General features: G+C 42.3%; 3 protein-coding genes across 3 annotated transcripts; all 3 read left to right on the top strand.

The window, feature by feature from the left end:
* Positions 1–5423: 5423 nt before the first annotated feature.
* MELLADRAFT_104839 (uncharacterized protein) lies at positions 5424–6137 on the top strand (the record flags this gene model as incomplete). The annotated part of the gene is made up of 4 exons (XM_007408207.1): positions 5424–5439; positions 5500–5541; positions 5684–5794; positions 5884–6137. 4 exons carry the CDS (start codon positions 5424–5426, stop codon positions 6135–6137), a joined length of 423 nt encoding a protein of 140 aa, XP_007408269.1.
* A 630-nt stretch (positions 6138–6767) lies between these two features.
* MELLADRAFT_77319 (uncharacterized protein) lies at positions 6768–9332 on the top strand (the record flags this gene model as incomplete). Its single annotated transcript, XM_007408208.1, has 7 exons — positions 6768–6992; positions 7095–7412; positions 7507–7647; positions 7704–7900; positions 8009–8159; positions 8450–8675; positions 8766–9332. The coding sequence occupies 7 exons, from the start codon at positions 6969–6971 to the stop codon at positions 9068–9070; spliced, it is 1362 nt and encodes a 453-aa protein (XP_007408270.1).
* Positions 9333–10882: 1550 nt separating this feature from the next.
* MELLADRAFT_61731 (uncharacterized protein) lies at positions 10883–12995 on the top strand (the record flags this gene model as incomplete). The annotated part of the gene is made up of 8 exons (XM_007408209.1): positions 10883–10906; positions 11016–11330; positions 11437–11583; positions 11655–11898; positions 11975–12137; positions 12283–12350; positions 12505–12642; positions 12730–12995. The coding sequence occupies 8 exons, from the start codon at positions 10883–10885 to the stop codon at positions 12993–12995; spliced, it is 1365 nt and encodes a 454-aa protein (XP_007408271.1).
* Positions 12996–13386: the final 391 nt, after the last annotated feature.

Raw genomic sequence — 13386 nt, 5'->3', positions numbered from 1 at the left:
GTCTCCCTGTGTTCTTCTCTGATCACCACCCCAAGATCTTTGGATCATGCCACTCTGAGTCATTCAATACTCTACTCCAAAGCTGCGGCTCTGAGCCATGCTCAAATTCAACTTATTGTTACAGTAGATTTCGAAAGGCTTGAAATCAGAGAATTCAAAAAATCACAAGCCGGCCCGTGCGCGGCGCAGCACCGGCCAAAAAATGAAGTGGCCGGGCTGTCAAATAACTTGTCTCGAACAAGGATTTGCGGATAGCTTCTTGTACTAACCTGCAGATCCTCAACAACCTTCAAGAAGTTCATCACATCACCATCTCGTCTTACAACATTTCCGATTCCAGATGCGAAGCTTTTTGATGGCCAAGGGTAGGGGTGGCCTTTTCCTATTTGACTCCGGCAACAATCGCATCTTGATTCGATCTTCAGAAGCCTCATTGTGTCTTTATCCCAACTCCATCAAACATTTCATCTTATACCTCTTTTTGGCGTCAAATCCTTCCGTCTTTCTTCTAAATCACTTTCTAAAAATGGCTCCAACTCCTGCTAGTAAATTGAAGTCTGCCAGAAACTCTCATGGATCTCAACCTCCGTCTAATAACAATCACAACCACACGTTAGTACCCATGACAAATGCTACCACCAATTATTGACTGATGAATGTCACTTATCTGTTGCAGAATGGATTCTCATACCGCAGAATCCAACACCACCGACCACGTGGATGCCGCCAAGCAAGAGCGAGATTGCTTACTTGCCCCGCTCGACTTTGGGTATCTCTTGGATCCAAATATCGTCGGAAGCAATACCACATCCGGTATCAGATCTTGAGATTTGTCTGTGCAGTTTGACTTCCGCCATGAGACTCCGGAAAAAGAACCATGTAAGTAATCATTTAATGAATTGTTTTGGTCACGCACCGACTTTGTTCATTTCTCTCATAGTTCTCAAGCCAACACCCGAGGAAAATACTGGTAAGTGTTTCCCTAGTCTTATTGAAAAAAAATAATGCGCTGACAATTTCTAGTTCCTGCGTCCAAAGTTGTGAAGCAGAAGCTTCATGATCTTACGGTTACTTTAGCCTTATACACCCCTGAAGCAACCACTGGGCCTGTCAAGGCCAACCACAAAAGAAAATGGGTTGCTCAAAAGTTTCTCGTGACAAAGCATCAATTCAACATCTTGGATTATTCTTTTGATTGTTTGAAATTGTTCTTATGGACAATTGCCGACAAGATCCGCAATGATACCACAGGTGGTATCAGTGCTCTATTCCAAACTGCTGATGCCAACAAACAACTTTCAATCAGTGTCTATGTTTTTAACCACTCTACCTATGACAAGGGTAAATTGGGTGATAACATTGTAACACTTGATGAACATCTCAAAGCTTTCTTCCAAGTGGTTGGCAATAACCCAACTCAAGAATTGGGTATCGTTGTCTCGATGGAGCATCCAGCAAAGGCAGCTCAAGTTGTTGCCGTTGTAAGTAGTTATCTTTGTTTCTTTTATGTTCTCTTTTGCTGACTGTAAGGTATGTTTGAACGTTTTTCCCTTTCTATTTAGGAATGGTCTTTAGCGCACACCGTCTTGAAAGCCTCCAATACGGTTTACAAAGGTCGACTCACTCAGCAAGACAAGCTCGTGCACTCCAACCCCGTCCCAAAACACAAACTTGTCTTAAACGAGTTGGTGTGTCACCACGAGAAAAAAGGCAACAGTGCTGCCGAAGGTTATCGAGTTATCAATACCAAGGACAACAAGTTGATAATGGACTTATCTTTTGAGCATATGATCGAGTGGGCTAAGTTACTGGTCAGTTTTACTCTGGTCACGGACTATTCTTTCTTGCTATTTATAAACCCCTTCTTCTATTCTTGTTTTTCTTTTGGACCAGGCTGTCGGAACTACCGGCGTCACTCTGGACATCCCCCCTGAAAAGATCCCCGGGTTCAAGTGGAAAAGTATCAAACAGACCATTGTTCATACCACCCCTCACTTTGCTGCAAAGCAAGCCAAGACTGGCTCCTCAACCACCAAAGCCCCTTTGACCGCGTGGGGGTACACCAAGATGCAGGGGATGCATATCAATGTTGATATCATCGAGGCAAGACGCCTGGCCCACTTCACCACCATTGACGACTTCATTGCTTTTGCTCGAGTTCCACAAGACAAAGTGGACACAGTTACGGAAATTTTGGAAGAGAACAACATTCAAAGTATTTTCCATGTCTATTCCCGGACGCTTTCAACGCGTGCGACTTGGAAGGCTGGAGCATTTGTTTTGGAACTGGGTTGCACTTGATGGACAGTGCTTGTCGGTACTATGCTCATCTGGTCAAAATGGAGGAACAAAGGCTCAGAGCCATGCCTATCGTGATTAGCGACAATACCAACACTGACCAAGGACGTGAAATCGAAGTCTTGCCAAAGAAACAAAAATGATCATTCATTACATCTTATTCCAACTCAAAAAAATGTAATACATGTCTAATGTCCTACATCCAATATAGGTCTTAGTCTTCTTCTTCTTGTTTTAAAAAATTGTATTTGTGTCTTCTACTCCCACTTAAATAAATTTCAATACGTGTCTAATCAAGTATAATAGTTAAATATATTTGTTTTAGTCTTTTATTTATTTGTTTTACAAAAACTGTATTGTTACCTTACAAAACAACCTCATAATCATTACTACATCTTACTACTTGTGCAGTTTCTGTTTTGTGAGCGTGGTACTTTGATCTGATGTTGGTAATCCATAGTGCCCCGTTTGTCCTACCTTGACCAACCTAAGCCCAATGACTTTGCGGTTCCTAAAGTGAACCGTACGATATGTCACCACCATGTGAGATACCAAAAAGATGTGGTTCATCCCCATCCTGTCTTTCCGATATATCATAATGGAACTTCAACTATGATCTTTGGCAGAAATAGCTGATGTGATCCATCAGCTAAACTCGTATGTGAGAGACAGTGGTCATGGGGGTTTCACATCCAACTTCATCATAGTCATGGGGGTTTCACATCCAACTTCATCATATCTAACCAGATATGATCATTTCAAATTGAGTCAAGAGGAAACCACTTGACTCATTTTGTTTTGCCTCTAAGGTCAGGCACACACTTGGCAAATCCAAGGGATTTCAGCTAGGGTCTTTGGACTTGGCCGTGATCTCCTCTTTTATTCCAGCGGGCAATCTATGAGATAAAACTCTTAGGTGATTCTCTTCTGCACTTCACACTGTTGGTCAATTTACTTATCTTTCATGTAAAAGAAATCACAATGGATAGAGAAGGAAATAAGATCACACAATTTTGGTGTAATAAAACTAGAACAATTTACATTGAGGAATTATACCAAGATTTGTAATTTATGAAGTCAACGTAATTCAAAGGTAGAGTAAGAAACCTGTGACTAGAAAGTACAAGTAACAACACACAAAACCTGTATAGAATACGTAAAGAGCTACATGAGAATAAAAGTGGAAATCTTTGGAGTATATAAGGTGACAAGGCAAAGTGGAAGTCCCATCCTACTCTTCATCATCAAACCGAGCATTGTATTGGGTCCAATAATGGCGAGTAGTATACCCGCTATGTGCAATTAAACGTTGCAATAGCTCACGCGTCATGACACAAGCCGCAAGTAAAAGCAGATATTCGGCTTTATCATCTTCAAACAGCCAGCACTGCTCACGTTTTAAGCGGGCCTTCATGGAATGAAAACCATTCTTGATAGGGTTCATATTGGGCAAGTAAGATGGGAGGTAGATAACAAGAACACCTGCGTGTCGACAAAGTTTGAGAATTTGCTCCCCGTGATGAACTCAAACGTTATCCAAGATTAAGACTGATTTTGGAGTGGGGTAAGGGTTCATGACTGGAAGCTATACATCAGAGGTACCAAAGAAAAGGTAAGCCAGAGAAAAAGTGATTAGCCCAGATAAGAGAAGGAGTCTTACCAAGTTGTGCTTGAGAAATAGCTCCACATCAATCCTGCGGACCGGGCCTTCAATGACTGTCCCTGCTATCATCCCCTGCTTGCTGACAGCGGGCAGTAAAGTCCAATGGGGACACTGGGTATCCCGCTTTTCTCAAACGGTTTGAGATCCACGCTTAGCATAGCTCCGTTTTTGAGATACGTCACAGCCAACTACGCCGCTTTCATCTATAAATTTTACCTGGCCATTAGTTCCAAGTACAGACAGAACCAGGACGGGCCACGCAGGACAACCAACCAATGAAAACCAGGCATTCTGGAGGTATTCCAACCACCCGCCACACAAAATCCGTCTGTTCCTCGAGGGATTGATTTGGATGAACACCTCAGGTCATCAAGAGAGACATTCCTAAGTGGTTGTGGATTTCACGTGTGATGGTTGCACGTGATACTTCTAAACCGGTCAAATCCTTGAGGTCGGATTGCAACTCGTCCAAGTAAATTGAGGGGTGATCTGTCACTAGGTTGTAGAGGATGGCAAGATTCTTGTTGGACAAAGCGTGTGGGCGGCCAATAGGCTTGTATGTGGCCGGGTCTTTGATGACACGGTTGGTGCGTAGGTAAATTTGTTTCCATCGATAAGTTGAAACAGCGGAAATTGACGTTTGTAGGCGCAAGTTGATGTCATCAAGGGTGATGTTTTCCACCGCCAACTGGGTAGCCAGGAGCTTGATTTGCTCCGAGTACGTCACAAAACCCATGTCGAGGGTAGAACCAAAGGTAGGCTGGGTTTGGAATAAACAAGAGGGAATGGGATTGAGCTCGCTGAGCATTTGGCAATGAGAGCAAGAGAAGGGATCAGAGGCAATGAGAGGTAGAAAACAAATTGGGGGACTGAGGGATCACCCCAACCAAAACAAAAGTATAAAGGAAGTTGAAGAAAAAAAAGAAAGCTGATCGATGTTCTGTAGATCAGAATCAATGTTCTGCAGATCAAAGGTGGTGTGATGGGTTATTTGACAGCCCGGCCACTTCATTTTTTGGCTGGTGCTGCGCCGCGCACGGGCCGGCTTGTGATTTTTCGAATTTCCTGATTTCAAGTCTTTTGAAATCTACTGTATGTTCAAAGTCATATACTCACACACTTTGAATACTTTCAAAGATGCGAGTCCATGTTTTCATTTCATGCTATGAGTATGACAGCTTAGCTGACTTACTGATTCCAAGCATACCCAGGCCACTCAGAAGAATACTCTGAGAGTCAACCCACGGGTCAAGCAAACAGTCGGAAAGACGAGACAGAAGATTTCAGTACTGGCACATATGGGGACAATTCTGATGATGAATGGGATAGTGATTCAGACAATGATGAACCCAAAAAGGTGTGTATATATGGATCTTGAAGTTCTCTGATAGATCATTTGGCAAGTGAAGTAAAACTGATCTGTGATACTGATGACAGGATGCTACATTCAAAGCCACCATTCATGTCATGGACACCTCGTCAGTGAAATTCTCTTGCTAAATGCTTGCTCTAAGAATACTCATTCCCCGATATTGTAGCCGACAAACCTACAGAGCTTTCATCGATTATGCAATCTGCGGGTTAGTGAAGATGATTTCAAAAGCACTGCCGCCATCCAGCCTGCAACTCTGATACTTTTTCACAATTCCAGCGCGTTGTATTTTGCACCCTTGCCATCTAGATACCAAAAAAATATGACAAGATTTAGGACATCCCGCACAGAGCACTTAACTCCTTGGCCCCAATGGGCCTCGACTAATTGTACTCGTCATACCGTCATACCAGGTTTCCAAACCCTGACAAGCCCGAAGAGTCTGTACCGCCTTGCTGACAGTAAGTCAATCTTGAATTCAAACGCTCTGGCCCATGCGAGCTTCACGATGATCTCTGATGCACATTCTTCCGATGAACTCGACTCAAAGTGTTGATCATTCCTGAACTTAAAGCTACATGTCACAAACAAATCATTGAGTCCCTAGCGGAGTACAATGTAATCTCTGAGACTAAGAGTTCACTTTTTGCGCAACACGAAGAATTGCGTGTGGAAGCCTATAAATTGATTCGCCAAAACTGGCAGAAATATTGGGGCCCTGAGATTGTTCCTTCAATCACAAATCTTTCTCCAGAGGAGGCATCACTCTTTTTTAAACATGTACTGAAGGGTCTTGCTCCTTGAAACCTTTTTCACCAACTGATCTACATATTGTGATTTCTTGGTTCAGAAAGGTATTCTAAGTTGAATTGATCTCTAGCGGAAGAGGAGTTGTATGTGGGTATCTGTGCTTATTTCTCATCAATTTTTCATGTTGTTATGTCTTGAAAGTCACCCAATACATGTTGAAACAATCCCAAAGATGAGTTTCAAGATCTGAACTCGTGTTTATGGTGTACAATTTAGCTTTGTCACAATCTCACACATTTTTTCAACATGCATGCTCAGGACTATCAGGAGAATATGTATTCGACAATATTTCCTCCTCATGGTACGACAGTCAGATGCTGTGAAATGGGAGATACACCTCAAGTAATTGAAAAACCAAGAGAAGTTGAACTTGTAGAAGAAGCATTTTTTGTTGCAGAGTGAGCAAAGATTGTTCTCAGGTTTCCCTTAAAGAAGCAATGCGTTATGGGTTGAGACATCATGATGGGATTTCAAACCATTTCCTCAGCCTTCATCCACTGAAAACAATCACGGGAACAAGGATGAGTTGAGCCGGAGTATGGCTTACAGATTTATGGGCTTTTGTAGGGACGACTAAACTCTCCCTCGCTGATTGCGGGGAATTGTTGTGTTGGACAACCGTGAAACAGTCAATTTTTTCTAGTTTTTTCTTCATCATCTTCATCTCTTGATCACTCTGGACTCTGGGTACCTGGGTGCGGCGGTTAGTCGGTGCCGAAACTGGTGTCTCAAGATCATAACTCAGCTTCATTAATAGGAATCCGGCACTCAGAAAATCCGTCTGATTGGATCAGAACCTACACTCACGGCGCATTCAAGTAGAACATGGCAGAGAAACGTACGGTGACAGTGAGTATGTAGACATAAAGGGATTCATTCTTCATATCACTCATCTAACTCAGTACAGATCTCTTGAGCTCAGCTTCCGTTGTTCGCTTGCTTATCTTGCAGGCTCGCGGCAAATTTTATAATCTTAGCCAGCATCTAAGGTCCGAGACGTATACTAAAACTATCATTGCCACAATAAATTCGGGCGAAGAGCATCGCCTGATTGACCCACGACGTTCCCCAGCGGAGCATGTGTACCGTACGGATTGTCCTCATGTATTCCAGCTAAGTAGACGAAAAACCATAACGACAGTGAAAACATCGCCGATGGGACAATCTTCAACCTCGATGGAAGGAAAGCAGTTGATCCTAGACGAATTGATCGTTCATTTAAGTGATTCGGTGTACGAAATGTATGCCAACTGGACCATGACATGGGAGGTCAGCTCAAGCCACTTCGAGATCACCTAGTTTAAGCGTTGACGTTGCTCTTCGGTGCAAATCGGTACTTTGACACGACGTGGGCACCATCTAGTTTGGGATTCAGGCTGCCGGACGATTCCAGATCATTAGTCAGGCTACTATCACTCCGCACATCGACCCGATCAAGTGGAAGACTATTGTTGTGGGTAAAGCGGAGGACACACAAGGATTGCTTACAAAATATTATCCTAATGTACGTATGCATCACATGTATGAATCCAGACGGGATACTGAAACTTGCGATCACAGAACGCACTAGACTTCATTGTAACGTGGTCCCGTGAAGAGTCGTCACCCGTATTGAATAGCACTCAACGCGAATTGAATGATCTGAAGAGAGCAATGTCGCAAATGCAGACGGCTATGCTTGAAAGTTTCAACTGTCCCTCAATTGACATCACTCGTTTGGTATTTCATTCGAAACGCAGCGGAACTATCAAACATCTGTATGTTCAAAGTCATATACTAACAAAGTTTGAATACTTTAAGAGATGTTTGTCCAAAGCTCTTCATTCCATATAAAGTCTATAACCAACTCACTGACTTCTTGTGAGTTGTCCAGGCCACTCAGAAGAATATTCTGAAACTCAAGATACGGATAATTCACAGCCTAAAGATCAGGTAGCGAAACCTAATGAAGGGCTATTTCGGGACGATTCCGACGAGGAGTGGGACAGTGATCCAGAAGATGTTGAACCCAAAAAGGTACTTACATTGAGACCTTGAAGTTTTCTCAGCCATCTCTGATACGATATTATGTGGTGAGTGAAGTGAAACTGATCTGTGATCACAGGATGCCAGGTTCAAAGCAACCATAAATGTCACAGACACCTCGTTAGTGATTCTCTCTTCGGGTGTATAGTTCGCTTGAAGGATGCTCATTTTAACGGTGTGTAGTCGACGAACATTCCGAGCATTTATCGATTATGCAATCTGCGGGTCAGTGATCGTTATTTCTCATTCAAATAGTAATTGTGAACACTTCCATATCTTAGGCTGAAGATCTGATCTTTTGTCACAAACTCAGAGCTCTGTATTTCGCACCCCTGCGATCCACATACCGAGAATACTGCTTGCCGTATGTTGCAGAATTCAGGCAGGCCATCACAGAGCACCGTAGTCCATGGCCTGAGTGGGCCAAAGCTCACTGCACCCCTCATAGAGTGGTACCAGGTTTCAAAACACTGACAAGCCTAAAGAGTCTGTACCGACTAGCTGATAGTAAGTGAATATCAGCACCGTATGCTTGGCTTCGAGCCATGAGGTTTTTGTGCAGGATTGCTGACGCAAAATTCTTCTGATGAATTCAAGTGTTGATCATCCCAGAACTCAAAGCTATATGCCACAAACAAATTGTTGACAGCCTAGAGCCAAATATTGTATTCACTGAAGTCAAGAGCTCAGTCTTTCAGCAGCACGAGGAATTGCGCGTGGAAGCTTATAAGATGATGCGTAAGAATTGGCAGACATATTGTGCCTTAGACATCGTTCCCTTTATCACTAATTTGCCACAAGAGGAGTCTTGGCTTGTCTTTAACCACATTCTTAACAATCTTGCTCCCAAAACCCTTCTCAGTAACTCATCTATTGTGAAAGCTGGGTCCCGGGGGGCATGAAAACACGATATATTCATAGCTGAGCAAACCTTACATGCATCTATAAAATGTCTGATTGTCGATCACCATCTTTCCTTTATGTCATGTTCATATCACATGAGAAAACAAATTAAGTATGATTTCTGAAAGCATTATCAAGCAGGTGTACATAGATATGTAGTATTACTCTTTCTGATCAGGTCAAGCAACATTTATCAATACTACCTTGTTTTTGGTTGTGTATGTTCTCTTGAATTACAGTCATCAACTATTATGTCATCATATCAAAGGAATACTGGCTGCTAGGAGAAGGTTTCAATGGCAAAGCTATTCTATTGGTTGTGTCTGTCTAACAGATATCTTCTTTGTGTAAGGTTCAGCTCCAATTATTTCTGATTTCACAATTATTGTTGAACTTTTACATCTTCACAAGTCGCAAAATGAAAGATTTAATATATGAATTTCCTGATGAATTTCCTGACCTGATTTAATTTCTACACTTGTCCTAATATTCTTACTCGTACCATGCTCTCCGTTGAGTGCAACATCTCTTGAGAAGGAATTCACTTCAGTTTCCACAAAAAAGATAGGGGGTGGCTTCTGAAAATAAGGCACTTCTTTTACCACTTTCTGCGGAACTCCGGCCTACTCCGGCTGTTTTCCTTGCCTCAAAGGTCTACGCGCGACCCACTTAATCAAATTGTTTGTGAAGAAAGCAGAAGGAAGACTAAGCACTTCCATTTGTCATACTTTTATGACCCTTGCCCCCTGATATCAGGTGGTCACACTAGATCTTTAGTACCACAAGTCACCCCTTTCTCAAGCTAACCCCTTTGATCTTGTTTATATATCTCCTCCAATTTTCCCTTTTTGTCCTACAAAGGCCGTGTCAATTGACTTCTGTAGATATGAAACTGCTTTAAATAATTTAATGAACAAAGACTTCAGATCTTGATCATCACTGATACTTTCCATTCAGCCTGTGTATTAAAGAGCCTATCTCTGTTCCACCTTGCATAATTATATCACATTATATGAGAGGTACAGAGAGTACCATTCCAACCTTTATCTTTGTTCATATATCAACTTTCCAGTCAGCCTACTGAAATCTCACTCCTTATATTATTGCATTGTTGATAGTGACTTGATATCATTCCTCAGTTAGTCAAAGTGTGTCTTATGCCGGTCCACAGTCTCCGAGCGCAAGTAGTTTAAATGAGGTATGCCAAACCCAAGCAAGGTCCATATAAATGAGAGATGTGATGAAGCTGACTTGTCAGTACATGATTAAATTTGGTTTGTACTTAGAGGGAGGGGCTTTGACAAGTTCAAGTCAAGATTAGCATTGTGGATTCGGATCATCTAATTGTAACACGAATTGAGATTTGGCCATGCACATAATCACTAGTGGTGTCAAAAGCCTTGGGAAATTGTGAGACCTTCTTGGCTTCTTTACGTGGGCTGCGGCATTGTACACTTGTACTTGCCTTTGTCTTCTTTGAAATGTAATTCTTGTCTTCCTGCGTCATTCTTGCTACTAACCCGGAGGGCATCCGGCTTCTTCATTGGAGCGGCATCAGAGAGGGTAGGTCCATACAAGTCTTGCAATTTCTCTTTTAGTCATTTGTTAGCTGGCAGTGGCAAGGAGTCAAAAATCTGACTATATCAAATTCATCATTCTTTCTTCGATTTTACTGGTCTCTTAAAATCTATTCCGCCCAGCTTGATTACTTCCAAAACGGCTTGCACTGGGTCTTCTAATCTCAGCACTTAGACACTCTGGTACATTGTATCAGTATTTTATACTTAGTGCTCATTTGAATCATAGCAATTATGGTCAAGAACCACGTGGGGACAGTGAGTAGAATTTGAAGAGGATTCAAACCCCAAATGACCACTTGTGCTTATTACTAATCTCTCAATCTCTTCTTTCATCTTTATTCGGTTCTGTATCTTAACTCTGTAGACTCAAGGACGATTTCGTAATCTTGCTGTGTATTTGAAGTTTGATCAACCCAATATCATCATTGACAAGATGACCTTGGAGGACGAGCATCACGTACATAACCCACTCTGTCGCCCAGCGGAGCATGCTTATCGCACGGACTGTCCACATGAATTCTGTCTGCCGAAACGGAAGACTAAGACGGCAGTGGAAGCATCACCGACGGGACAATCATCAACCTCAATTGAGGCACAAGAGCCGGCTGTGGACGAGTTGATTGTCCATATAAGTAGTTTGGTGTACGAAATGTATTCTGAGTGGACTATGGCATGGGAGGTCAGCTCATACCATCACCAGATTACTTTGTGGTTTTTTCATTGACGCGTCGTTTTTCTCTGAAAATTGGTATTTTGACGTTCATACAAATACAAACACCATATAGTTTGGAATCCAAGCTGAGGGAGAATTTCAGGTCATTAGTGAAGCTACTGTCACCCCATGCAGTGACCCAGTCGAATGGAAGACTATCACTGTGGGCAAAGCCATCGACACCCAAAGATTGATCAGAGGCCCGGCATTGTTTTCTGATGTAAGTATGCAAGTTATGCCTATGTGAATCAAGGCAGAAGGCTGAATCTTTGAAACGCCTTGCGATAACAGGCCGCATTGGAATTCACGGTAACGTGGTCTTGTCAAGAAAAAACTCCCCTATTGAATGTTCTTCAAAGCAAGTTGAATGTTCTGGAGACAGCAATGTCACAAATGGAGACCACCGTGATTGAACCTTCCAAGTCTCCCTCGATTGATATTACCCATTTGGTCTTCCGCTCAAAACACAGAGGAGTTAGCAAACATATGTATGTTCAAAGTCATATACTCACACAGTTTGAATACTTTGAAAGATGTGAGTCCAGATCATTTCATTTCATGCTATGTGTCTGGCCAACTTGGTTGACTGGTTATATTCTGAGCATGCCCAGGCCACTCAGAAGAATATTCTGAGACTCAAAATATGGATCAAGGAAAGCGTAAGAGGGATGGGACCAAAAGTCTTAGTGAATTGTTATACTCAAGCCGGGACAATTCCGATGACGGATGGGATAGTGATTCAGACAATGTCGAGCCCAAGAAGGTGCTTATATTGTAACGTTTCATGCTCAAGTCTTAATAGATTGTTCCGCAAGTGAAGTAAAGCTGATCAGTGAAAACAGGATGCTATATTCAAAGCGACTATCAACGTCGAGGGCACCTCGTCAGTGATTTTTTTTCTGCGCATACCTTCTTGAAGGATACTGAGTGTGATTGATCCTTTAGTCGAAGAACGTATAAAGCCTTTATTGACTATGCAATCTGCGGGTTAGTAAGATGGTCTTTGACACAAAAAAGTTTTTTCCAAAACTGCCGTACTTTAGACTGCAGATCTAATCCCTTGTCCTAAATATATTCAGGGCTCTATATTTTGCACCCCTGCGATCTGCGCATCAACGATTCTACTTGACATCGGTGGCAGAACCCGGTCGACCTCGATCCCTCAAAGAACACAGAGCACGGTGGCCTGAGTGGGCCGAAGCCCACTGCATCCCTCATACCGTAGTACCAGGTTTCAAGACTCTGACAAGCGCAAAGAGTATGTACCGAATAGCTGACAGTAAGTCAATCTCAACACCATATCCTTGACTTTCTATCAGGGCTTTGTGCACGATTTCTGATGCATATTATTACGATGAAAATCAAGTGTTGATTATTCCCGACCTGAAAGCTATATGCCACAAACAAATAATTGACTCTCTAGACGTGAAATCTGTGTTCCGTGAGGTCAAGAGCCCAACTTTTCAGCTTCACCAAGAATTGCGCGTGGAAGCTTATAAATTCACTCGCAACAACTGGAAGGCATATGGACCCTTAACCATCATTCGATTTGTAACTAATCTATTGCCAGAGGAGGCACGGCTTGTCTTTTTTCACATCCTCGATGGCCTTGCTCCTGAAAACCCTTCTTGATAAATCACCTATTTTGAAATCTACATTCTCGGGACTTGAATAACATGTATATTGTGCTTCTAGCTGAGAAAAATCAGAAAAATCTGTGTGTATGTATACATCAAAGCTATTTTCTTGATAACTGCCACATTTTGATTTGGTCTTGTTCACGTTCCATTAGGGAGAAAATTTGTGTGAAATGCCCAAGAATCGTTGGGGACAGGCATTTTCAATGAGGTATACACCAAGTTATACCAAAATAACTCACTCACACACAAGTTAAGCCCTCATAGATCAACTATTATAGGTACCGTAAGGGCTTACAATTAGTGCGGTGTAAGCGGTCTCGTGTACCTTGAAGACAGAGATAGCTACATCTGGTAAGATTATGAGTTATATGTGAGTGCAAATG

Source organism: Melampsora larici-populina (genome assembly GCF_000204055.1).
Source record: "Melampsora larici-populina 98AG31 unplaced genomic scaffold MELLAscaffold_11, whole genome shotgun sequence".
Classification (NCBI taxonomy): domain Eukaryota; kingdom Fungi; phylum Basidiomycota; class Pucciniomycetes; order Pucciniales; family Melampsoraceae; genus Melampsora; species Melampsora laricis-populina.
Note: the sequence above shows the minus strand (reverse complement) of the source record. Positions and strands in the feature narration are given on the sequence as shown.